Source organism: Staurois parvus, unplaced genomic scaffold (assembly GCF_062004578.1).
Source record: "Staurois parvus isolate SC_StPar_1 unplaced genomic scaffold, SC_StPar_1.0 ptg000371l, whole genome shotgun sequence".
Classification (NCBI taxonomy): domain Eukaryota; kingdom Metazoa; phylum Chordata; class Amphibia; order Anura; family Ranidae; genus Staurois; species Staurois parvus.
In genome coordinates, this window is record NW_028318167.1 from 5396785 (window position 1) to 5421010 (window position 24226).

General features: G+C 40.2%; 1 protein-coding gene across 2 annotated transcripts in view; it reads right to left on the reverse strand.

Moving 5' to 3' along the window:
- Window positions 1–12316: 12316 nt before the first annotated feature.
- CYP7B1 (cytochrome P450 family 7 subfamily B member 1) overlaps window positions 12317–24226 on the reverse strand; it is a 319348-nt gene continuing 307438 nt past the window's right edge. For both annotated transcript variants that reach the window (XM_089685329.1, XM_089685328.1), the window contains exon 6: window positions 12317–17354. In XM_089685329.1, coding sequence (XP_089541455.1) covers window positions 17055–17354 — 300 coding nt within the window. In that variant the 3' untranslated portion in view covers window positions 12317–17054. The remainder of the gene's footprint in view (window positions 17355–24226) is intronic.

Consider the following 24226-nt stretch of genomic DNA (forward strand, 5'->3'; position numbering starts at 1 on the left):
AGAAGGAGAAGGATGAGAAGAAGGAGAAGGATGAGGAGAAGAAGGATGAGAAGAAGGAGAAGGATGAGGAGAAGAAGGATGAGAAGAAGGAGAAGGATGAGAAGAAGGAGAAGGATGAGAAGAAGGAGAAGGATGAGAAGAAAGAGAAGGATGAGAAGGAGAAGGATGAGAAGAAGGAGAAGGAGAAGGATGAGAAGAAGGAGAAGGAGAAGGATGAGGAGAAGAAGGATGAGAAGAAGGAGAAGGATGAGAAGAAGGAGAAGGAGAAGGATGAGAAGAAGGATGAGAAGAAGGAGAAGGATGAGAAGAAGGAGAAGGAGAAGGATGAGAAGAAGGAGAAGGATGAGAAGTATGAGAAGAAGGAAAAGGATGAGAAGAAGGATGAGAAGGATGAGAAGAAGGATGAGAAGGATGAGAAGAAGGATGAGAAGGATGAGAAGAAGGAGAAGGATGAGAAGAAGGAGAAGGATGAGAAGGAGAAGGATGAGAAGAAGGAGAAGGAGAAGCAGAAGGAGAAGGATGAGAAGAAGGAAAAGGAGAAGGATGAGAAGATGGAGAAGGAGAAGGATGAGAAGATGGAGAAGGAGAAGGATGAGAAGAAGGAGAAGGATGAGAAGAAGGAGAAGGAGAAGGATGAGAAGAAGGAGAAGGATGAGAAGAAGGAGAAGGATGAGAAGAAGGATGAGACGAAGGAGAAGGATGAGAAGAAGGAGAAGGATGAGAAGAAGAAGGAGAAGGATGAAAAGAAGAAGAAGAAGGATGAGAAGAAGGAGAAAGATGAGAAGCAGGAGAAGGATGAGAAGAAGGAGAAGGATGAGAAGAAGGAGAAGGATGAGGATGAGAAGAAGGAGAAGGATGAGAAGAAGGAGAAGGATGAGAAGAAGGAGAAGGAGAAGGATGAGGAGAAGGAGAAGGATGAGAAGAAGGAGAAGGATGAGAAGAAGGAGAAGGAGAAGGATGAGAAGAAGGAGAAGGAGAAGGATGAGAAGAAGGAGAAGGATGAGGAGAAGGAGAAGGATGAGAAGAAGGAGAAGGATGAGAAGAAGGAGAAGGAGAAGGAGAAGCAGAAGGATGAGAAGAAGGAAAAGGAGAAGGATGAGAAGATGGAGAAGGAGAAGGATGAGAAGAAGGAGAAGGATGAGAAGAAGGAGAAGGAGAAGGATGAGAAGAAAGAGAAGGATGAGAAGGAGAAGGATGAGAAGAAGGAGAAGGAGAAGGATGAGAAGAAGGAGAAGGAGAAGGATGAGAAGAAGGAGAAGGATGAGAAGAAGGAGAAGGAGAAGGATGAGAAGAAGGAGAAGGATGAGAAGAAGGAGAAGCAGAAGGAGAAGGATGAGAAGAAGGAGAAGGATGAGGAGAAGGAGAAGGAGAAGCAGAAGGAGAAGGATGAGAAGAAGGAGAAGGAGAAGCAGAAGGAGAAGGATGAGAAGAAGGAAAAGGAGAAGGATGAGAAGATGGAGAAGGAGAAGGATGAGAAGAAGGAGAAGGAGAAGGATGAGAAGAAGGAGAAGGAGAAGGATGAGAAGATGGAGAAGGAGAAGGATGAGAAGAAGGAGAAGGAGAAGGATGAGAAGAAGGAGAAGGATGAGAAGAAGGAGAAGGATGAGGAGAAGGAGAAGGATGAGAAGAAGGAGAAGGATGAGAAGGAGAAGGATGAGAAGAAAGAGAAGGAGAAGGATGAGAAGATGGAGAAGGAGAAGGATGAGAAGAAGGAGAAGGAGAAGGATGAGAAGAAGGAGAAGGAGAAGGATGAGAAGAAGGAGAAGGATGAGAAGAAGGAGAAGGATGAGGAGAAGGAGAAGGATGAGAAGAAGGAGAAGGATGAGAAGGAGAAGGATGAGAAGAAGGAGAAGGATGAGGAGAAGAAGGATGAGAAGGATGAGGAGAAGAAGGATGAGAAGAAGGAGAAGGAGAAGGATGAGAAGAAGGAGAAGGATGAGAAGAAAGAGAAGGATGAGAAGGAGAAGGATGAGAAGAAGGAGAAGGAGAAGGATGAGAAGAAGGAGAAGGATGAGAAGAAGGAGAAGGAGAAGGATGAGAAGAAGGAGAAGGATGAGGAGAAGGAGAAGCAGAAGGAGAAGGATGAGAAGAAGGAGAAGGATGAGGAGAAGGAGAAGGATGAGAAGAAGGAAAAGGAGAAGGATGAGAAGATGGAGAAGGAGAAGGATGAGAAGAAGGAGAAGGAGAAGGATGAGAAGAAGGAGAAGGATGAGAAGATGGAGAAGGAGAAGGATGAGAAGAAGGAGAAGGAGAAGGATGAGAAGAAGGAGAAGGAGAAGGATGAGGAGAAGGAGAAGGATGAGGAGAAGGAGAAGGATGAGAAGAAGGAGAAGGATGAGAAGAAGGAGAAGGATGAGAAGAAGGAGAAGGAGAAGGATGAGGAGAAGAAGGATGAGAAGAAGGAGAAAGATGAGAAGAAGGAGAAGGAGAAGGATGAGAAGAAGGAGAAGGAGAAGGATGAGAAGAAGGAGAAGGATGAGAAGAAGGATGAGAAGAAGGAGAAGGATGAGAAGAAGGATGAGAAGAAGGAGAAGGATGAGAAGAAGGAGAAGGATGAGAAGGAGAAGGATGAGAAGAAGGAGAAGCAGAAGGATGAGGAGAAGGAGAAGGATGAGAAGAAGGAGAAGGAGAAGGATGAGAAGAAGGAGAAGGAGAAGGATGAGAAGAAGGAGAAGGATGAGAAGAAGGATGAGAAGAAGGAGAAGGATGAGAAGAAGGAGAAGGATGAGAAGAAGAAGGAGAAGGATGAGAAGAAGGAGAAGGATGAGAAGAAGGAGAAGGATGAGAAGAAGGAGAAGGAGAAGGATGAGAAGAAGGAGAAGGATGAGAAGAAGGAGAAGGATGAGAAGGAGGAGAAGGAGAAGGATGAGAAGATGGAGAAGGAGAAGGATGAGAAGAAGGAGAAGGAGAAGGATGAGAAGAAGGAGAAGGAGAAGGATGAGAAGAAGGAGAAGGAGAAGGATGAGAAGAAGGAGAAGGATGAGAAGAAGGAGAAGGATGAGAAGAAGGAGAAGGATGAGAAGAAGGAGAAGGATGAGAAGAAGGAGAAGGATGAGAAGAAGGATGAGAAGAAGGATGAGAAGAAGGAGAAGAAGGAGAAGTTCTGTGACAGTTTCTGTCTATTTCTGACAGTTCTGGGACATTCACTCCATACAGCTGTTTCAACCGCTGTATGGAGGGAATGTCATGGAACTGTCAGAAATAGACTATTAATGACAGTGCTGGGACTGTCCTTCCATACAGCGGTTGAAACATTGTATGTATTTGTTTCCATAAATGGATCCATTTATGGAAACAAATACATACAATGTTTCAACCGCTGTATGGAAGGACAGTCCCAGAACTGTCATTAATAGTCTATTTCTGACAGTTCTATGACATTCCCTCCATACAGCGGTTGAAACAGCTGTATGGAGTGAATGTCCCAGAACTGTCAGAAATAGACTATTTATGACAGTTCTGGGACTGTCCTTCCATACAGCGGTTGAAACGTTGTATCTATTTTTTTCCATAAATGACATTCTGCAAATACACTTAGAGGAGCGCTGCAGATACACTTTTTGCCGGCTTGGAATTAATCTTATTTTCATCCTACTTTTTCTTCTTCATCCTCATCCTCATAAGAAGAAAAAGAAGAAGTAGGATGAAAATAAGAATAATTCCAAGCCGGCAAAAAGTGTATCTGCAGCGCTCCTCTAAGTGTATCTGCAGAATGTCATTTATGGAAAAAAATAGATACAATGTTTCAACCGCTGTATGGAGTGAATGTCCCAGAACTGTCATAAATAGTCTATTTCTGACAGTTCTGGGACATTCACTCCATACAGCTGTTTCAACCGCTGTATGGAGGGAATGTCATAGAACTGTCAGAAATAGACTATTAATGACAGTTCTGGGACTGTCCTTCCATACAGCGGTTGAAACATTGTATCTATTTGTTTCCATAAATGGATCCATTTATGGAAACAAATAGATACAATGTTTCAACCGCTGTATGGAAGGACAGTCCCAGAACTGTCATTAATAGTCTATTTCTGACAGTTCTATGACATTCCCTCCATACAGCGGTTGAAACAGCTGTATGGAGTGAATGTCCCAGAACTGTCAGAAATAGACTATTTATGACAGTTCTGGGACATTCCCTCCATACAGCGGTTTCCGGCAAAAAGTGTATGTGCAGAGTTCCTCTATTCTGCAGATACACTTAGAGGAGCTCTGCAGATACACTTAGAGGAGCTCTGCACATACACTTTTTGCCGGCTTGGAATTATTCTTATTTTCATCCTACTTCTTCTTCTTCATCATCCTCATCCTCTTCTTCTTCTTCTGAGGATGAGGATGAGGATGAAGAAGAAGAAGAAGAAGAAGTAGGATGAAAATAAGATTAATTCCAAGCCGGCAAAAAGTGTATGTGCAGAGCTCCTCTAAGTGTATCTGCAGAGCTCCTCTAAGTGTATCTGCAGAATAGAGGAACTCTGCACATATACTTTTTGCCGGCTTGCAATTATTCTTATTTTCATCCTACTTCTTCTTCTTCTTCTTCTTCTTCTTCTTCATCCTCTTCTTCTTCTTCTGAGGATGAGGATAAAGAAGATGAAGAAGAAGAAGAAGAAGTAGGATGAAAATAAGATTAATTCCAAACAGGCAAAAAGTGTATGTGCAGAGCTCCTCTAAGTGTATCTGCAGAGCTCCTCTAAGTGTATCTGCAGAATAGAGGAACTCTGCACATACACTTTTTGCCGGCTTGGAATTATTCTTCTTTTCATCCTACTTCTTCTTCTTCTTCTTCATCCTCATCCTCAGAAGAAGAGGATGAGGATGAGGATGAAGAAGAAGTAGGATGAAAAGAATAATAATTCCAAGCCGGCAAAAAGTGTATGTGCAGAGTTCCTCTATTTCTGACAGTTCTCTCACAGCTTCTTCACATGTACAGTGGTTGAAACATCTGTATCCTAAATGTAAACTAATAGATACAATGTTTCAACCGCTAAACATGTGTTCCTTCTGTCAGAGAACTGTCAGAAATAGCGGAGCTCACTGCAGGGACACTTTTGCCGGCTGATCGGGAAATGTTCGATTCGCGCACCCGAAGTAGGCAAAATTTCGGTTTCGCCGCGAATCGAATATTTCCTGAAATTCGACTCGAATTCCGGTTCGCCTGGTTCGATTCGCTCATCTCTAATTATAATCCTCTTCTTTGTTTCAACTCACATCTCTCTCTCTCTCTCTCTCTCGTTCAAACATTTTATTAACAACGAAGCAATGTAACAGGGACAGAGACATTACCAATATAATATAGGCATTGTACTGACAACAAAACATAAGAAATAAAAAATCACAACTTCAGTGTCCTTATGGTTAGAAAGGAAAGAGAGGATCACAAAAACAATACTAAGTTTTTGGTGCTTACTAGTGGGTGGGAGTTGTTAGCAATAGATGTCTTGAAGTTGATCAGTTAGGGTAATGGCTCACTGAAACATTATGAAAGGTTGTAGAAATTTAGGGGGGGGGGGTCGAAAGGGGGCGGGAATGGGGGAAAAAAAGGGGGGGGGGAAGTCTCTCTCTTTCATGTCAGCTTGGTGCAACAGCTCACCAAGGTGTGCAAGCACTCTTTTTTAACTGCAGACTAATTAGCAGATGTAATCTGATGCAACTGTTTGTTTTAGAACTGTAAAGTACATAGTGATTCCATAATATTTTCCTCAGAATTGAGTGATTCCATATTTTTTTCCTTTGCTTAATCGGCAAAAACAGTTGCAATTGACTACATTTTGTTTTTCTTTTTTAAGTGTTTCTTAAAGCCAGAAGGTTGGAATGTTAAATGGTTTTAAGGCAAGTCTGTGATTGTTTTCTTTTCTACACAATTAAACAATTGAATGAACATTTTCCAAGAGTGGTGATTCCATACTTTTTTGCCAGGGGTTATACTTCCTGCAATTTTGAGAAGGTGCCAATAATTTTGTCCAGTCCATTTTTGGGGTTTTGTGTGGAATGTGTTGGATTTGTCTTTTTGTTTCTCCACTGTTTTGTGTCATACCAATACAAACAAAAGAAATAAACATGAGAATGTCAAAACATTCTGACAGAAATGCAAAGGTGCCAATATTTTTGGCAATTACTGTAGTTGACTGTTGCTGCAACAAGCATGGACATTTTGATGTTTGTGTAATTGCATACATTGACTTTAGATCATTTATAGTTTTGTAATTGTGTCTGCTAATCAGTGAAGTATAACTCTAGAAAAACATTTTCTTTTTTTAGCATTGGGTAGAATTGGAAAGTATATGACCCATATTCCTATTGCTGTATGTGGTCTCATTAGGGTTATCTTCCTCAGGTACCAATATAGAAAGCAAAAATGTCCTTTACAGGAAGACACTAAAAAATCCCAGCAATAAATGTAGTTATTTGATTTAATTTCACAAAACAAATGCTATAAACTATAATACATATATTGAGTTGCAGGTTTTCACCCCCCCCCCCCTATTGAAAAAGAAAAAGATAAAACTGAAAATAGTCCTAAAAGAAAAGAGAAAAAAAGGAGGCAATTTATTCTCTACTGAATATCTATACTCTCTCTCTCTCTCATATATATATACAGTATGTATAACACTAGGGATGAGCTCAAAGTTCAGTCTGAACTTTGCCTGTTCCAGCATTTGTCCACCACTACATATCAAATCTTTCTGTCAGTGGTTCTTAAGGAAGCAGCGGATTCCAGCACCTGCTGCATCCTTGGCAACCAGCGATGTCACAGGGCTCTTTTACTTTAACCACTTGCCCTCCAGGGGATTTACCGCCCTTCCTGACCAAGCCATTTTTTGAGTTACAGAGCTGCGTTATTTTAACTGACAATTGCGCGGTCATGCAACGCTGCACCCAAATGAAATGTATGTCATTTTTGTCCCATGAATTGAGCTTTCTTTCAGTGGTATTTGATCGCCTGTGTATTTTTATTTTTTGAGCTATAAATAAAAAAAGACCGACAATTGTGAGGAAAAAAACTATATTTTTGACATTTTGCTATTAAACATATCCAGTAAAAAAATTGAAAAATATTAAATTTTGTCATAAATTTAGGCCAAAATGTGTTCTGCTACATGTCTTTGCTGAAAAAAAATCCCAATACATGTAAATTAATTGGTTTACGTGAAAGTTATAGCATTTACAAATGATGGTATATATATATATATATATATATACTGGGATTTTTTTGTTTTTATTTTTAGCAGTAATGGTGGCAATCAATGACTTTTAGCGGAACTGCGGCGGGCATTCTGGCACTGGGGGGAAACTGACTTGGTGTCATTGACATCCCCAGTGACACCAATACAGTGATCAGTGCTAATAAAAAGTACTGACACTGTACTAATAACACTGGGCAGGAAGGGGTTAACATGAGGGGCGATCAAAGGTTAGCTGTATGCTGTTTTACTAGGGGCTGTATGTTAGTGCTTCACTGTGAGCAGACTGCTTTGCAAAGCAGTGTGTATGAGCTGACAGGGAGGAGAACTGTTTTGTTTACTAACAGTTATCCCCCCCCCTGTCGGAGATGCTTGGCAATCACCGGGCGCCAGCGAGTAATCACCAGCCCGGACCCAATGATTGACAGCCACGGCCGCTAATGGCTGCGCAGGTAAGATGTGCGTGCCCTCTACCTGGAAGTGCAAAATCACGTATATACTGTATACATGATTTTGCGCACCCGTGCCACCCTCTAGTAGTATATCTGCCATAGGGCGGACGGGAAACAAAAGAATAGGGATAGTACTGACATCACTAAACAAATATGGCCACATCGCAAATACATTGGCTAAATATGTGCAATTGCATTGGCTAAATATGGCCATGTCCATATTTGATCAATGAGGTTCCCAGTCAGCCCCCCTTCCCCCCTTTCTTTTCTTTTAGTGGCAGGGACTTGGAAATATGTCTTCCGTGAGTGAGTGTCAGGAGCAGATAGCGGTGACATGATTTTTTCATCCTGACCGATGTGGAACTGCATTGTTGTGGACCTGACTGAGAACAGATTTACATCATGGGACTTTTTATGTTTTTTTTTTTGTGTTTTTTTTTTTTTTGTTTTTTTAGGACTGGCCAAAAACTGTTGAAGTGAGTTTATTTATTTATTATGTACCCCTTAATCATTCAATGGGGATGGGGGCAGTATTTAGTACCTCGCTTATTGTTAAAAGGGGCTTTCAGGTACTAGTAAACCTTCTAGTCACAAACCCCAACAAACACCAGGCCAGGGTTGTGAGGAAGAGGTCCTTGTCTTCATGAACATGAGGACAAGGCTTTTTGCTGGGGAGGTTCCACTGTGACCTGGTATGGGTTTGGAGGGGGTTAAAGAGGACCTCACAGTTTTTTTTCTGTCTTTTTGCATGGAGTCCCCCTTCAAAATTCATGAGACCCTAGGGGTCTGATAGGGAATTTGGGGGACCTGACACCATCTGGTATATGTATGAGGACACCCATTAACATCTATAGCAAATCTATCTGGGATATGGGTCTGGTATGGATGAAAGGAATCCCCAGCCACTTTGTTTACAAATGTAGGTAAAGCAGCTGAAGCTGGTATTTATCAAGAATTTAAACAGCTTTTTTTTTTCTTTGGTCATGGCATTTTTTATGAAGTAGGTTGTGTAGATTGTACAGATGCACCACTTCACAAGCAGGTAAGGGCATTCCCCAGACATGTTATTTAAAGGAATTTTGCATTTTTAATGTTTCAGTTTAAGCATTATTAAAATTGCTGCTCTCCACCAAACAGAAATTTAAAATAAAAAAAATATTTTTCTGGTATATATAGCCCAGGAAAGTGTCCAGCCCACATACTACTTGTTTGACAATCCCTAGCCTTTTAGCCTAGAAAATGGTCTGTTTTAACCTTGAAATTCTTTTGACTTTAATGGGGCTCAAATTTGGCACCCAGGTATGTTTGGCTTGCATCCAGTGGCAACACTGCATGATTGGGTCCTGTTCACAAGAGCTTATGATCCATCAGGTATAAAGGAACAATACATATAATGTAATTGTATTGATATTGTTGTTTTACAACATACCATTTTAAATGTAAATGATTGCAATTTTGAAAACCTATATGGAAATAGTCACATTTTCTTTCTTCTTAAAGGCTAACTTCAGACATTTTTCTGGTTTTGGGGGAAAGTGGGAAAGAGTTAAAATTCCTATGCACTTTTGTTTTTTTTTGTCTGTGATCCAATTGAGGACAAAAATGAGAGCTGGAGTGGTCATCAGGAAAGCAATAAAAAACATCAAATTAAAAATTCTAACTCTTTCTCACATTATTTAAGTAGTTGTAAACCCTACCATATACCCAGTGAAGTGACTTACCACAGGTGATACACAGAGATTAAACAAATCCTCCTGCATAAGTTATACATGTTTTTCTGCAACCATCTCTTCTCTATAACTGTTCAAAGTGCAGAATATATACAGCTGGTGTGAGTTTTCAGAAAGCAGGAATGGGGAGCTGAAGTTTCACTCTGCAGAGATCAGCGAGGAAAGCTCTAAAAACTGATTGGAGTTAAGGGACACACCCCTTTCACATAGCACACAGGAACAGATCTGAGGCTGTCAATCACAGGCTGTGTTCTGGAGCTCCTTCCTCTGTCACCTTTTTACCCCTTGGTATCATAAGTGAATCATGTGAATCAGGATAGCAGAGGAAAGAAGCAGCAGAGAGAAATTACACTTAGTGCTCTGTATTGAGATAAGTACACATGATATAGGGATATGCTTTGTTCATATTTCGTATTAGAGGTTTACAACCACTTAAAATATCTTTGTTTTTTGTCTTTTTACCATGCCAGAGATTTCCCCTCACTTTTGGTTCTTACAGGAAATGAGGGGAACCTCCCTAACGCAACCCACCTCAATGCATGACAATGCCAACACAACAGTACACTGGATTATGGTGCTAATGGGCCCCAAGTGGCAGGAAAGTCCATGATCATGTGTGGATGGGGCTAACCACTGGGGTCAGAGAGTGGCTTTTCAATGCTGCCCTAAGTCACTGGTCTCCAAACTATGGGCCTGGATGTGGCTCTTCACTTGCCTTTTCTCCAGCCCTTGGAACAGTTTAACCACTTACCTAAAGAGCACGTATACCCCCTTCCTGCCCAGGCTAGTTTTCAGCTCTGTCACACTTTGAATGACAATTGCGCAGTCATGCAACACTGTACCCATATGAAATTTTTATAATTTTTTGGAGACAGATAGAGCTTTCTTTTGGTGGTATTTAATCACCTCTGGGGTTTTTATTTTTTGCTAAACAAACCAAAAACAAGTGAAAATTAAAAAAAAAAAAAATTTTTCTTAATTTTTGTTATAAAAGTTTGTAAATAAGTGATTTTTCTCCTTCACTGATGTGCGCTAATGAGCCTGCAGTGATGAACACTGATAGGCTGCACTGATGGGCACTTAATGGTGACACTGATGGGCACTAGTAGGTGGTACTGATGGGCATTGACAGGCATCACTTATGGGCACTGAAAAGCAGCACTCATATATGGCACTGATAGGCGGCACTGACTGGCACTGTTAGGCGGCTATGATAGGCAGCACTGATGGGCACTGATAGGCGGCACTGACTGGCACTGATAGGTGGTACTGATTGGCAGCACTGATAGGTGGCACTGACTGGCATTGATAGGTGGCACTGACTGGCACTGATAGATGACAATGAAAGGCAGCTCAGATGGGCACTGATATGTGGCATTGATGTGACACTGATGGGCACTGGCAGGTGGCATTGATGAGCACTGACAGCTGGCATTGATGGGCACTGACAGGTGGCACTGCTGGAGCTACACTGGTCATCAGGGCACAGTGATCATCAGTGCCCTGATGATCAGTGTACATGTCCCCTCCGAGGAATGCCAATTACCGGCTCTCCTCTTGTGAGCTTGTGAGGGGAGAAATACTGATAACCGGCATTTCCCTATTTACATGCGATCAGCTTTGATTGGACACAGCTGATCACATGACCGAGCCGACATCTTTGGCTCTATTGATTGGTAATCCGCTGTGTCCGAGGGACACAGTGCACCACCAATCGCTGCACTGCGCACCCCCAGTGACTCGCACATGCGATTCGAGTGGGAGGATGTCATATGATGTCCTCCCAGAACAAGAGAACCGCCTTGCGCCTTTCATTACCTTATACAGCGGGCAGGAGGTGGTTAAGGGAAGTCTTTTATTTGTATTTCTGTCTATCCAGTTCTGAGATTTAAACAGCTCTTCTACACAACACAGCCCTGTACCAAGAGGGTAGGAGACCTGATCTTTCTCTGCTGCAGTTAAAGAGACTCTGCCTGGTTTCTAAGCAAACCAAAATGGCAGTTCCCTCCATTAGAAGAGCTCTGCTTCCGACGTTACCTCTGTTCCTGTGCTAAAGTTTCTAGCATTCTCTTTGGCATTTGACATATCTGGGAGTTTCGGATACCCATGTCTTCCATTGCTACATTACCACAGGTCTGATGTTGGCGTTGTAGAAAAGAACCACAGCAGGACACAGGCACTCAACACACTTGGAAAATTTGAATGCCAAAGCTACTGATGGAGGCTGTGGAGCTGGGACAGAGGGATGTTGAGAGACACAGGCCACAAGATATCTGAGAATACTACTTTTTCTATTGCAGGAAAGTGAAGCTTTGGTTTGTTTAGATACCTGACAGCATCTCTAAAGCAGCTCATACAGGGAGTGAATTTCTTTTCTGCAACCATTTTATTCTCCAGGTGGGGGGTCAAGCAAAGCTGGATAGACAGAAATACAAATAAAAGAGTTCCCTTAAACTGTTCAAAGGGCTAGAAAAAAGGCTAGGGAAGAGCCTCATCCAGCCCCCGGGCCACAGTTTGGAGACCAGTGACTTAAGGCAGCATTGAAAAGCCACTCTCTGACCCCAGTGGGGAGAAGACAGTGATTATTTCTAACAGCTATACTAGCCGCTAGCAATAATCTCATGTAAAATTTGTCAGGCTGGTTGTACCCAAGTTGATTGATCAATCAACTTGGTTCATTCAGCCTGCTCATACATAGTTCGAACCATCTATGGCTGGCTTAAGACTTACAAGTCACATTTTCCTGACCTGGAATTATTTTTGTATGATCATTACACATAGCAAATGCACTAAAGAGCATTCTCACTGGTGTGGAGGTGGCGATACAGAGAGACGGGTGTTGTGGAGCACATTTGTACTAAATTGATAGCAATTTCTAATAGAATCAACAACAAGCATCTGATTGTTGAATGAACTGCAGCACAGAATATTTAATTAATGCACTGGACACTTTTGTTGTTACATTTCTTTGGCACTTTATTATGAAGCACTGATCACTTTATGGTAAATTATTGATACAGTGTGATTTTTTTAAAAAGAGGAAATATGCACAGGAATATCTGCATGAAACCATTTGTAAAAATATTGTAGAGCTGTATATTGTATATATTTATACACTGAAGAGCATAGTTTGTTCACATCCAAGGGGCTTGTGCACACTTGGGCAATTAAGCACACCAGAGCAAATTAGTGCAATTTGTGATCTCAAGAACATCACATCTAAGGCTGGCCATACATTATACAATTTTCTTGAGATTTTTGGTTTAGATTTACCAAACACCATATAATATGAGGTCAAACCCAAACAACACTTTCAATTGTATCCAATTAGGCAGGCTCTTGCACTACATAGTTGAAGGTAAATCTAAAGGAAATTGGGCAGAAATTGGACAGAAAATTGTATAGTGTATGGCCAGCCTTACAAACTCAGTAGCAACAACTGTGTATTGCATCACCAGAGTACACACAAAATTAGTGCAAGAGGTTCTTGGCTGCTCCAAGATGTGTTAAAGCCCAACAGAACTTTCACTTTACATCAGTTGAATTCCAGACGTTTTTCTCTGTGTTGAGAAAAAATAGTGGACCTCGAGGTACACACATACAAAAAAATAGACATATCTAACAATATCTGGCATGATTAAACAGTACAGTATGATGCTCCGTGCTTCACTATACTGTAATGTAGATAGAAATGTAAGCCTAAATAATCCCACGTTAATATAATTTTTATTGTTTTTCATTCATCAATATCCACAATTTAAAGAAAAAAAATCATTTTCCTAGTTTAGCAGTTTTTAATGATAAAACCCTAGGGGTAACTAAAACTAAATCCAAAATTTTTCACTATATCACAAATACAGTACAGTGCATATATGGAAATTTTCTACGTTGTAAAAACGCATATTGACAAATTATATCTATTTACAATACTAAATGCCAAAATGCATTGTTCTGATGACTTCAAATTATGTTTTTTTAATACAGCCTAAATTCCAAAAAAGTTGGAACGCTGTGTAAAATCTACATAAAAACAGAATGCAATGATTTGCAAATCTCATAAACCCATATTTTATTCACAATAGAAAACAGAAAGCATATTAGATGTTTAAACGGAGAAAATGTACCTTTTAAGAGAAAAAGAAGGTAATTTTGAAATTGATGGCAGCAACACATTTTAAAAAAGTTGGGACAGGGCAACAAAAAGCTGGCCAAGTAAGTGGTACTAAAAAGGAAAAGCTGGAAGAATATTTTGCAACTAATTAAGTTAATTGGCAACAGGGCAGTAATATGATTGGGTATAAAAAGAGCATCTTACAGAGTCAGAGTGTCTCAGAAGTAAAGATGGGCAGAGGTTAACCAATCTGCAGTTGGCTTAGCTGCGTCTAAGGCTGCTTTCACACTCATCTGTTTTCCTTCTGCTTTTTTTATTTTAAAAAATGCAAGAGAAAAATGTGTGACCATGTATTGCTATAAAAACCCTTCACACTGACCCGCTGCAGATTTTTAAAATCCTGCTTGCTGCATTTTTAGTGCAGGTTTGGTGCAGTAAAAAAACACACCTCATTGAAATCAATGGAAAATGCTGCAACTATGCATCAAAAAGTCGCCAATGTTGCATTTTTTGGTGAAGTTTTTGAGTCACATGTCCTGTAAAAAAATGCACTGCAAACATAGTAAAAAAGAGCCAAAACACACACATATATATATTTGACACATTTTTGCTATGGATCAGTGTGAAAGTAGCCTAATAATTGTCTAGAAATTTCAGAATAATGTTCCTCAACATGAAATTGCAAAGATTGTAAATATATCATCATCTGCAGTACATAATATCATCAGAAGATTCAGAAAATCTGGAGAAATGTCTGTGCGAAAGGGAAAAGGATGAAACACAGTATTGGATGCCTATGATTTTCAGGCCCTCAGATGGCACTGCATGAAAAACAGGCATTATTCTGTGATGGAAATCAATACATGGGCTCAGGAATACTTCCAAAAATCACTGTCTGTGAACATAGTTTGCTGTGGCATCCAAAAATGCAAGGTAAAGCTCTAACATGCAAAGAAGAAGCCATATCTGAACACAATCCAGAAATGCCGCCATCTTCTCTGGGAGAAATCTCATTTAAAATGGTCTGTGGTAAGCTGTTCTGTGGTCAGATATATGGAAATTTGACATTCTTTTTGGCAACCATGAGCACCGTGTCATACCAGACAAAAGAGGAGAGAGACCTTCCAGCTTGTTAGCAGCTCACAGTTCAAAATTCTGCATTCTGATGATATGGAGGAACATTCGTGCATATGTAATGGGCAGCTTGCATACCTGGAAAGGCACTATCAATGCTGAAAGATACATCCAGGTTTTAGAGCAGCTTATGATCCCATCCAGACAATGTCTTTTTCAGGAAAGGCCTAGCATATTTCAGTAGGACAATTCTTAACCTCATACTGCATTTATGACAACAGAATGGCTTTGTAGTAGAAAAGTCCGGGTGCTTAACTGGCTCACCTGCAGTCCAGACCTTTCACTAATTGAAAATACTTGAAACACAAAATATAACAAAGAAGACCCAGGACTGTTGAGCAGTTAGAATCCTATACCAGGCAAGAATGGGGCAATGTTTCTTTGCCAAAATCCCAGCAACTGGTCTCCTCAGTTCCCAGACGTTTACAGAGTGCTGTTAACAGAAAAGGGGGTGCTACACCACAGTAAACTTAGCCCTGTCCCTACTTTTTTTTAGATGTGTTGCTGCCATCAATGCAAAAATTATGGTATTTTTTTCTTAAAATGGTATATTTTCTCTGTTTAAACATTTGATATGTTTTCTAGTTTCTATTCTGAATAAAATTTGGGTTTATGAGATTTGCAAATCATTGCATTCTGTTTTTATCTAGATTTTGAGAGGGGTTGCTGAAATGTATGAATATATATCCTATAATCTAATCAAACATACTGCTGTTTGCACAATTACCCTTCTGCTTGAAGATGAAGGAGCAAAGCAGATGTTTTTATCTTAATGTTTTGCCACATGATCACTGGCCAGTCAAAGTGCTCTCTAATTAGGAGCTGTTCTGATAGGATCCCAAAAAAAAAAAAAAAAATCAGCAAAGGGCCAGTTCTAGCACCTAGAGCATATGCAGGAAGATGCATCTTGCAAAAAAAAAAAAAAATCAGGATCTGAATTTGTTCTTTATGGGCATTAATGTGTTATACCAGGTCCTGAAGTCAACAGTTATATAATAGAAAAACTTTCAGTAAACCAAGAAATATCTAGAAAAAAATTGTTCCTGTGCAAGAACTTCCTCTGTCACTACAACTACATTTCAGCACAGATTTATATTAAAGGGGTAGTAGACCACATAAAAAAAAAAAAAACTATCTCCTGCAAGGTAAAGGCATAATATGCTAGTATGCATTGCATATTAGCACATTATGAAGGACTTACCTTGAAACAAAGCCCTCCAACGGAGCCCTGTCATGGCTCCCTGGGGCTTCACCTAGTCTTTCTTCCGGGTTCGTGAGCTCTTGCCGGCTGACTGGCCGAGCTGCAATCACGTCACTCCCATGCATGCGCGCCGAAGTCCTGGGCCATGACACAGTGCTCTGAAGGAACAGCACGGGTATGCCATTCCTTCAGAGCACATGCACCAGCTATCAGAAAGGGCTAAAATTCACGTTTAGGAAATATTCATTTTACCTACAGGTAAGCTTTATTATAAGCTTACCTGTACGTAAAACGATTAAAGAAGAGTTTACTATCACTTTAAGTTTTCAGTCGGATTAATCTCTTAGGGGCTCAGGCTCAGTAAAGCTACCTATACAAAGTTTGAATGTTGGCAGATTCCAGCTGAATTAGCAAAAATCTGAACTATGGGTGGCCCTTCCAGCTCATACAAAAGCTGATTTTTCAACTAATGTTTTCCAAATGAGCCGGATGGAAAGTTTTTTGGGTATTAAGCAGCCATAGGTCCCACCAGCTGATGAATACAATGGCCAGCAGAGGAGATTCCTCCATCCGTGCTGTTTAATTTGGATGAAGTAATCTATCAGAACAAGAAGAATCTTTGCATGTATGGCTAGTTTTACATTTGAGATTTTCATGATTGTGACTAGCAGAGGATTACATTATTTTGTTCATTGCCTAATTTGTTCTTTTCTTGCAGCACTGTGTGTGTATATTCACTATTCAACAATGTGATTATAAATCTCTTATATGCTGGAACTCAGCTACACATTTGTTATCGCTTGATCAAAAAGCTCCCATATTCATCAGATAAACTGCCCCATGTGATGCACTCTTGCAACAGCCACCAATCAGACCTGATAAATAGCAGAAGCAAACAATAATCACGTGATTGGGGTACTGCATAATCATTCTTGAATAAATGCATAATTTTTTTTGCTGTGTAGTAGGCCTGAGAAAAAGCCATTGTTACAGTCAGATAGATTAATGATTGGAGTTTTCTTATCAAGTAGTAACGCAATCATAAATCCCAGAGTAAGACACACCCTTACACCCTCTGAGCCCCAAGGGCCACATCTATACCTACTATTGTAGCAGACACTGTTCTAACATAAAATACTTCAAGAAGTATTCCCAGGACATGCTCACACACCTCTGAGACTAATTTAGTTAAATACATTTGTTCAAAGAATAATAATAATGCAATAAAATAAAGATATGGTATTAAGAAATGTCACATTTCCGATGTCTGTAGCGAAAACCAATATCAGAATTAGGCAGAAGTATTCCGAGTCCTACACGACTGTTATCTAAATCAACAAACTTGTCTTCAACTATCTCCATATCCAAGTACACAAGGAGAACAAGAAGGAACTGCTTGATTTCATTCAGGGCAAAGAAACGTCCAGGACATTTGGAGTTTCCAGAACCAAATGGCATCAGGAAAGTTTTTAGCTTTTTGTCCTTTTTGTAGAATGTAGTTTTCTCCTTACCATCTTCAACAAATCGATCAAATTTATATTCCTGGGTAGAAAAATAGAGCAAAATATTCTTGGTCAAATGAAAACAAGAAGGCAAAAGAGTATCAGTATTAACAAGTTTTATTTTTATGTTATGCCATTACAAATCAGGCTGCTATTTATAAAGCCATTACTAAACAATGTTTCATTTTAGGTGGACACAGATTAGTTGAATGGCTCTCTAAATTTTGTACTTCTTAAAGACTCTGATGGAGACACTGAGGATGATTTACTAAAGGAATCACCTTTTCACTTTGCAAATTGAATGTAAGTAAGATGAAAATCTGTTCGTATCAATCAACCAATCATGTGATAGCAAAAATCCTTTTGTCCTTTTCACTTATGATTGAGAAATTTACCATATTTACTATCATTCCCTTTTGTGAACAGTCACATTTCTAAGTGAACATCCTCTACTCCCTTAGTTGTTCAAACCCATTTTTGCTTAGGATTGAGAAATAAGGTTGGATTAGCATATCTATCTATCTCTCTCTTTCTTTTTTTAAATAAAAAACTTTTTATGTGAGAAGAGTTGTACACACAGATCAAGTACAACCAGTATACAAAACACTTCACATGACTTCATCCGTATAACATTGTGTGACATTTTAAGCTGTAAAAACAAAATTTTTACATTTTTCTCTTTATAACCAAACAGTATGGCAGGTCTATTCATATTCCTCAAGCATTATATGACCATTCTAGTATAGTGGATCCCCAACACTGACACGTAGAAAAAACCCTAGTCTCCCTCTCAGGTCCTGCACCCTCCTATCACTTCTTAAGCTGAGACAACTGGAAAGACCAAGTTTTACATTTGGATTAGCCTATCAAGCACCAACATCAGAGGAGCATGCCTTAGAGTATCTAGCTAATTCTGCCATATAGTCACAAATTTAGGTCACACCACAATGCCACATTTCATCAGCAGGTGGAGCTGCATTTAAAATCAGTAACTACATGTCTCTGTCTACTGAGAGCTGCTGGTATTATAAACAGAACTGTGAGTTTATAAAATAAATAATATCTCTGCGCTAAGATGAAAAAACACAATATAAAGCAGCTGTTAATCACTGTGACACCAAGTGAAAAAAAAATAAAATCAGATAACAGTGTTAGTAAGTAAATGTACAATTAAAAACACATGATTATAACATAGTGAATATTTCATCAATCATAATATATAACATCCAGTGAATAGAAATAAAAGAAAAGTGTCCATGTGAAAACTGAATTCAAGTGACAAATACAGTCCCTTCTTCTCCAAAGAATATCAAGTGCTGTCTAAGAGCCGACAATACACCACAATATGAGAAAACTCCATCTCCACATATACAGTCAGGTCCATAAATATTGGGAAATCAACACAATTCTAACATTTTTGGCCCTATATACCACCACAATGGATTTGAAATGAAATGAACAAGATGTGCTTTAACTGCAGACTGTCAGCTTTAATTTGAGGGTATTTACATCCAAATCAGGTGAACGGTGTAGGAATTACAACAGTTTGCATATGTGCCTCCCACTTCTTAAGGGACCAAAAGTAATGGGACAGAATAATAATCATAAATCAAACTTTCACTTTTTAATACTTGGTTGCAAATCCTTTGCAGTCAATTACAGCCTGAAGTCTGGAACGCATAGACATCAACAGACGCTGGGTTTCATCCCTGGTAATGCTCTGCCAGGCCTCTACTGCAACTGTCTTCAGTTCCTGCTTGTTCTTGGGGCATTTTCCCTTCAGTTTTGTCTTCAGCAAGTGAAATGCATGCTCAATCAGATTCAGGTCAGGTGATTGACTTGGCCATTGCATAACATTCCACTTCTTTCCCTTAAAAAACTCTTTGGTTGCTTTTGCAGTATGCTTTGGGTCATTGTCCATCTGCACTGTGAAGCGGCGTCCAATGAGTTCTGAAGCATTTGGCTGAATATGAGCAGATAATATTCCCAAAACACTTCACAATTCATCCGGCTGCTTTTGTCAGCAGTCACATCATCAATAAATACAAGAGGACCAGTTCCATTGGCAGCCATACATGCCCATGCCATGACACTACCACCACCATGCTTCACTGAGGATGTGGTATGCTTAGGATCATGAGCCGTTCCTTTCCTTCTCCATACTCTTCTCTTCCCATCACTCTGGTACAAGTTGATCTTGGTCTCATCTGTCCATGGGATGTTGTTCCAGAACTGTGAAGGCTTTTTTAGATGTCGTTTGGCAAACTCTAATCTGGCCTTCCTGTTTTTGAGGCTCACCAATGGTTTGCATCTTGTGGTGAACCTTCTGTATTCACTCTGGTGAAGTCTTCTCTTGATTGTTGACTTTGACACACATACACCTACCTCCTGGAGAGTGTTCGTGATCTGGCCAACTGTTGTGAAGGGTGTTTTCTTCACCAGGGAAAGAATTCTTCGGTCATCCACCACAGTTGTTTTCCGTGGTCTTTCGTGTCTTTTGGTGTTGCCGAGCTCTCCGGTGCGTTCCTTCTTTTTAAGAACGTTCCAAACAGTTGTTTTGGCCACGCCTAATGTTTTTGCTATCTCTCTGATGGGTTTGTTTTGTTTTTTCAGCCTAATGATGGCTTGCTTCACTGATAGTGACAGCTCTTTGGATCTCATCTTGAGAGTTGACAGCAACAGATTCCAAATGCAAATAGCACACTTGAAATTAACTCTTGACCTTTTATCTGCTCATTGTAATTGGGATAATGAGGGAATAACAAACACCTGGCCATGGAACAGCTGAGAAGCCAATTGTCCCATTACTTTTGGTCCCTTAACAAGTGGGAGGCACATATGCAAACTGTTGTAATTCCTACACCGTTCACCTGATTTGGATGTAAATACCCTCAAATTAAAGCTGACAGTCTGCAGTTAAAGCACATCTTGTTCGTTTCATTTCAAATCCATTGTGGTGGTGTATAGAGCCACAAATGTTAGAATTGTGTCCATGTCCCAATATTTATGGACCTGACTGTAGATGTCAGAGCCTCTTACCAGACAGGATGTACCATAAAATTATAAATGGTCATAGAACGCTCAACTCAAAGATGTGCAATCACAATCTCATCATAGTAGACCAGCAGCCATAGAGGATGGTAATCCAAAATGGTTGGACCATAAAAAGGTGGAGGTAGTAGCACTACAGGCTCAAATGGTGGACAAAGACAAAAAGATTGCACACATAGTGAAGGATGCCCAAAAGGATCTTTATTCATTAAAAACCACAGTTGACATTCAAAGAAAGTTCCAATACAGGATAAAAAGTATGCTTACATAAGCAATATGGCAAACTGATGGTTCCAGCGTGGACAAAGGCTCAACACGGTTGGCAACACACAAGCCGATGTAGCAATGCAATGACGTCACACATACCAGCCCTGAACTGTAAGTTTAGGTAATAAAGTTTATGAACAGTAACTACTTTCCATCAGGTTCCATTATGCATATACAGACTGTTGAAGTATCCATTGCTACCACTGGAAACAATAGATATATTTATCATTTCCTGTCAGGTTCCATTATACCTATACAGACTGTTGAAGTATCCATTGTTACCACTGGAAACAATAGATATATTTATCCTTTCCTGTCAGGTTCCATTATACCTATACAGACTGTTGAAGTATCCATTGTTACCACTGGAAACAAGAAATATAAATATAATTTCCTATCAGGTTCCATTATACCTATACAGACTGTTGAAGTATCCATTGCTACCACGGTAAACAATAGATATAATTATCATTTCCTATCAGGTTCCATTATACATATAAAGACTGTTGAAGTATCCATTGTTACCACTGGAAACAAGAGATTTAAATATCATTTCCTATCGTGTTCTATTATACCTATACAGACTGTTGAAGTATCCATTGTTACCACTGGAAACAATAGATATAATTATCACTTCCTATCAGGTCCCAGTATGCTTAAATGGGCTGTTGAAGTATCTATTATCATTGGGGACAATGTATGCACAGTAATGATAATTTTCTATAAGGTTCCATTATGTTTACACAGGCTGTTGAAGTATCTATTGTTACCATTGGTAAATTTTCATTTTTTCTGGCATCAATATTGTTTGTTTAGAGCTTTCTGTAGTTGACAACATAGCATTCACACAAATGCAACAGTCACCTTTCAGTTCTGAAAAGCATTGTTTTAATCATAGAAAGCAAACTACAATGCAACAGTGCACAATAATTTACTGATAAAACCCCATGGACTTGCAAGTAATTGCTTTACTCATAATAAAAAAGTACTGAAATATTATTATATCTTTAAAAAAAACAAGCGAGGGACTATAAAGAATATCTGAGCCACTAAACTGTCAGGCAGTTACTTATTAATGAATGCACAGCTTTACATTATAATGTTCTCATTACCTACAGTCACTGCACATTGAGTGAGAAGACAACATTGACACGTCTAATCCTATAAACAGTCAGCACATACAACAGGAGCTCACAGGCTTGGGATTCACACTCAGTGTGCACAAAGGAGATTTACACAGATTAATTTCACAGAATTCACACTCCTGGTGGAACCATCCAGTCTATATAATTTAAATCTATCATTTTATGAGATTATAACATCTACATTCATACCACATGAGCAAAGGCTATTTTCCTTCTGGAATATGCATTTTGTCACTTGCATAAAATACATAACAAGTGACCGATGTTAGGTATGAAATAACAAACCTTGATGCGTCTCTATGCACAGGGCCGTAGATAATTTTTCTTCTTCTCCTATTGCAATTGTGACACAAGATATTGCCCAATAATTGCTGATCTGACTCAGTGGCCAAAAGAGTGAGATGGGCAGGACTTAAAGTGGAGCTCCAGTCTGTTGAAAAAAAATAAAAAAGTCAGCAGCTTCAAAAACTGTTGCTGCTGACTTTTAAAAAAAAGCCACTCACCTGCCCCTTGATCCAGCGGTGTCCTCACCATAGCCGGGTTTACCAGTCATCCTTTGTCCTTGGCGCTGGCATCTTAAGTGTGGCCACTCAGCTGTGACAGTTTGCAGCCAGGTGCCCACTGTGCAGTGTGAATGGTCCCGCAGTCCTCTGGGATCTGTCACATGCCCCAGAGGACTGCAGGGGGGAGAAGAACTTCTGCTTCCGATCGCTTAGGAGATTGCAGCAGGAGTGGGAGCAGGTACTTGTCAAAATGGGGTACCCGCTCCCCAAAGGTGATAATCCTTAACACGGAGTGGAGGACAAAGCCTTAAAGTGGACCTTTCTCCTTTTGGGTAGAGCCCATTAACATTTTCACAGGGTGTTAACCTTTATCATGTCATGTGTTAAAGTAGTTCATTAAAATTAATGGGCTGCCAATGCACCAAAACATCCCGAATATCAGACATTTTTGTGTAAAGCTGATCTCCAGCTTTCTGTCAGTTTAAATTAGTTTGTTTGGACCAAGCTGGTACAAATGAGTTATATGCTTCAATAACAGATGTGCCTACTGTCAGCACTGTATAAATTAAATGTAGCATTAGCTACATACAGTATACAGCTCCGTGTTCCGATGGTGGGATGGGGATTTCCCATCCCAGAAAAAAATCGAGTGGGACTGAGAACTGTTCAGCCATTCACAGGAAGCTTGTATTCTCTGAATGAATACAAGGATTCCTCTGTTTGAATGAGGTGGAGAGGCAGGCCAATAACGTCCCTATCTCCACCTCAGCCAATCAGAGAATACAAACTTCCTGTGAATAACTGAGCAGATCTCTGTCCGACTCGATTTTGTTCCAGGATGGGAAATCCCCATACCACTATTGTAACACAGAGCTGTATACTGTATGTAGCTGATACAGAGCTGACAGCAAGCACATCTGTTAGTGAAGGGCATAGCTCATTTCATTTGGACCAGCTTGGAACACAGTACTGTACTTTAGTGTGTTGGGGTGCCACTTAAAATAAGTTGCACTGCAACACATTAAAACATACTAAGCGTGTTACTGCCTACAACAGCAATGGGCAAACTACGGCCCGGCGGACCTTTTAATCCGGCCCGCGGAACTTGATACATTGGCTGTCAGGATGTGTGTAGGCGGGGCAGCGTGACGAATGTGAGGGGAGCTAGGCTCCTCTCACAGTCCGCCCTGAAGACCGGAACGGCGCGGGATACATTGGCTGTCAGGATGTGTGTAGGCAGGGCAGCGTGACGAACGTGAAGGGAGCTAGGCTCCTCTCACAGTCCACCCTGAAGACCGGAACGACGCGGGAACACGGCGAGAGGAACGCGCGGAGCAAATGTAGCAAAAAGTGAATTGACACAGGGGGGACTTGGCATAGTACTATGGGGGATGAATTAATATGGGGAATGAATTACTATATGGGGGATTAATTACTATATGGGGGATGAATTACTATATGGGGGATTAATTACTATGCTTAGTATGGGGGAATATTACTATACTTACTATGGATGACACATACACATCTTTCATCTACTCTTGGTCCGGCCCCGGGTCCAATATATGAACCCATTGCGGCCCTCCAGTCAAAAAGTTTGCCCACCCCTGGCCTATAACCACAATGCACAAGTCTAAAAGGGTCCTTTGGTCAAAACGACATTACGCAGGATTGTGATCCAGAATAAGAAAACAACTGCTATAAAAGTCACGTGAAGACTGAGATTGAGATCTGCAGTCACTTTTGCAGAAGTCGTTTTCTTATTCCAAGTCGCAATCCTGTACAAAGTCCTAATGTTTCTTTCAGTCAGTTGACCATATCAACTGCACTTAAACTTATTAGCCAATGCTTTCCCGAAAACTGTATATGCCGTCATAACCTTTGATACTATACCTCATGACACGGCAAATAAATCAGCAACTTCATTCACAGAGGCACCAGCTGAG